The 2,710-nt window shown below is 50.0% G+C and overlaps 1 protein-coding gene across 1 annotated transcript; it reads right to left on the reverse strand.

Annotated features, from left to right (window-relative positions):
• Positions 1-474: 474 nt before the first annotated feature.
• On the reverse strand, positions 475-2,338 carry USP27X (ubiquitin specific peptidase 27 X-linked). Its single transcript, XM_014790949.2, has one exon. It carries the CDS (start codon positions 2,082-2,084, stop codon positions 768-770), a length of 1,317 nt encoding a protein of 438 aa, XP_014646435.2. The 5' UTR covers positions 2,085-2,338; the 3' UTR covers positions 475-767.
• Between the last annotated feature and the right edge of the window lie 372 nt (positions 2,339-2,710).

The raw sequence follows: 2,710 nt of genomic DNA on the forward strand, positions 1-2,710 counted from the left end.
AAAGAGGTTCATTGATTTGCTCAAGTATATCATACAGCTTTTTTTTTAAACACTCACACACTATACTCTTAGCTGAGGCCTGTCTGTGTTGGTTGCTTATCTTACAGTACTTCTTGTCTTCTCTACTTTTGGAGCAATTGCTCCCCTTATACAAGCCCCCTTCTTTCTTCTCCTTTCACTAGCCCACGTGGGCTTTTCTTTTTTAATACTGCACTTAATAGCACAAAAAAATCACGAATACAAAGAAACTGGCAAAGGTGTTTGTCAATGAGATATCCCTGCCTCCACTTTTCCGCTTTCATACCCATATATGTAATGGGCTACATTTTTATAAACTTTTCTTTTCCCCCCACCAAAACATATAACTGTTAAGTGATTGGTCAGTTGAAGCTGAAACACCCATGGAGAAAGATGTTTTACGGTTACAAGGGCACACCCCCCCCACCACCCCCCTCCCACCCCACACTTTCCCACACAATCTTTTGGAGGAATATAGGATATGTACCAGTGTCAGGATTTCCCTGCTCCTGCCTTCCCCACCCAGAGCATTCCTGCCATTTAATTTTCCTTTAAGTGACTGCTTAGACTAGAGCCTCTTCTCCCGCCCCTTCTATTTCTCTTCCAATCAGGACCTTTCAGACACTGGGTACTGTTCAATTCTTACTCTGTCAGGCCCATGGGCCATGCAAGTAGGTCCTTTAAAATCTCGATGCCAGTTGTAGTATGGGTGTCATCATCTTCCATTACAGGTAGGTCTGTGTGTCACTTCAATAGGCTTGCATATTCATTTCTTTCACTTTTTCTGACTCATGTTCCAGGACTTGTTTGTGATAGAACAGTAAATACCCTTCACTGTCCAGAACGTCCTTAATACTGGCCTTGGTGATGACAGCATCATCACACTTGAACCACTGGTCCTTGTGGTGCCGGATGAAGCTGGTATAGTGGCCACTCTCCAAGGTTCCTTGGTGATTAACCACAGCAAACAAGGAATACTTATTCTCGTCGTTTCCACTATTGGTTGGCAGCTGCAACTGTCCATTCATCCTGCTCTCTTTACTTGAGGCCATAAATGGTGTCATATCCAGCTCCAGAGGAAAGGATATGTATGTAGTGATCTTGCGCCTCTGTTTGGCAGAGTGTTCAAACCGTTTGAAATGAAAACACGCAACAACAGGTAATTTATTCATTGTGAGCTGTTTGGTGGATTCCTGGTAGCTCTGGCAACTACCGCATTTGATTTTGGCACTGCTTCCTAAGTGCTCTGGCCTCGTAAACCTTCGCAAGCAGTCCGTGAGGGTGGTGATTCCTGGTATGTGGCTTTCCCCATTCACACTGCTCTCCCTCCCTGGGCTCATGGGCCAGAAGGAGGTGCAAGAGCCAGGCAAGTCCAAACTGATGTCCCAGCATGGGTCTATCGTGGTGGAGACACCATGGCAGGCTTGACAGGTGACATCAGACTGCAGGCCACCTGTGAAGATTTGGTCTATGATGCAATTACAGTGGTTGGGATTGTTGGCCGCCTTCCCAGCATCATCACCTTTGCAGTGCCTGTGCAGGACATCTAACGCTGCAATGAGGAACTCATGGGCATCCTGTTGTCTGTACCCTGCTAAATGACGTGCATGGATCCATACTAGGTGCAGTAATTTATAGGGAACGTGAGGAGATGGGTTTCCAGAATACAACTCCCGAAAAAGCGAAGCCATCTCACAGACCAGACACAACTCGGGACTTGGCATTTCACATCTGTGCCTGTCAGAGAGAAAGAAATCTCTCAGTATCGGAGTGTGGGTAAGGGCCTGGACGATGCAGTTCATAAAGCATGTGTTGCCAAGATTGATTAGTCCTCTTAAACCGATGGTAAAGCTGGAGGTGATTCTTCTTCTTCTTGGGTTGTGTCCCAGCAGTTCTAACTCGGGTTTGGTTGTCTCCCAGGTTGGATATTTCTCACCAAGGCCTGACATTGAACACTGCTGGTGAGAAACCTCGGTTGAGGTGGAGGCTTGTAATTTCAAAGCTTCTCCTTGCTCTTCTTTGGCAATTTGTTCAATGTCTTTGTCATATACATAATCCTTACACATAAAGCAGTATATACCTCCATAATAAAGGTCTACGGCTAAGTTGTGTTGTTTTGTCTCAGCGTGTTCATGAATGTGTTTCTCTGTGAAGCAGCCAAAGAAGACACAGGAAAGGCAAGAGTGGAGTCTGTTCAAATGGGTGCCGCACACATGGCAGATGCACGACTTTGCCTTGCTTTTCCTGGTCTCTGGGGTTCCACACCACACGAAGCACTGGTAGATCACCCGCAGTTCCTGCCTCCAGTTCTCTCCCACCTTAAAGCTGTTCACGTGGGAACAGCCTGGTGGACCCACAGTGAAATCCACATCCAGGCATCCGCCCCCAGGGCCGCGCCGGGGCCGGGGCCGGGGTGGGGGCCGTGGCCTAGGCTGTGGCGGGGTACGGAGCCGTGTCTGCGGTCGCGGCCGAGGTCGGCGGCGGGGGGCACGACTGCGCCGCGGAGAGGGATCGGGGGGCCGCGGGGGGTCGGAGGGGAGGGTGGGGGTTGGAACCTCGTCGCTGCTGCCGCCACCGCCGCTCCGCGCTGGGTTCTCATCCTCCAGCTCCTGCTTCGGCTCCCCCTTCAGCTCCTGCTCCGCCTCCCGTACCGGCTCGGGTTCGGGCTCCAGCTTGAGCTCAACCCGGCGGC

Source organism: Ceratotherium simum, chromosome X (genome assembly GCF_057802395.1).
Source record: "Ceratotherium simum simum isolate JZ-2026a chromosome X, ASM5780239v1, whole genome shotgun sequence".
In the NCBI taxonomy this organism is placed as follows: domain Eukaryota; kingdom Metazoa; phylum Chordata; class Mammalia; order Perissodactyla; family Rhinocerotidae; genus Ceratotherium; species Ceratotherium simum.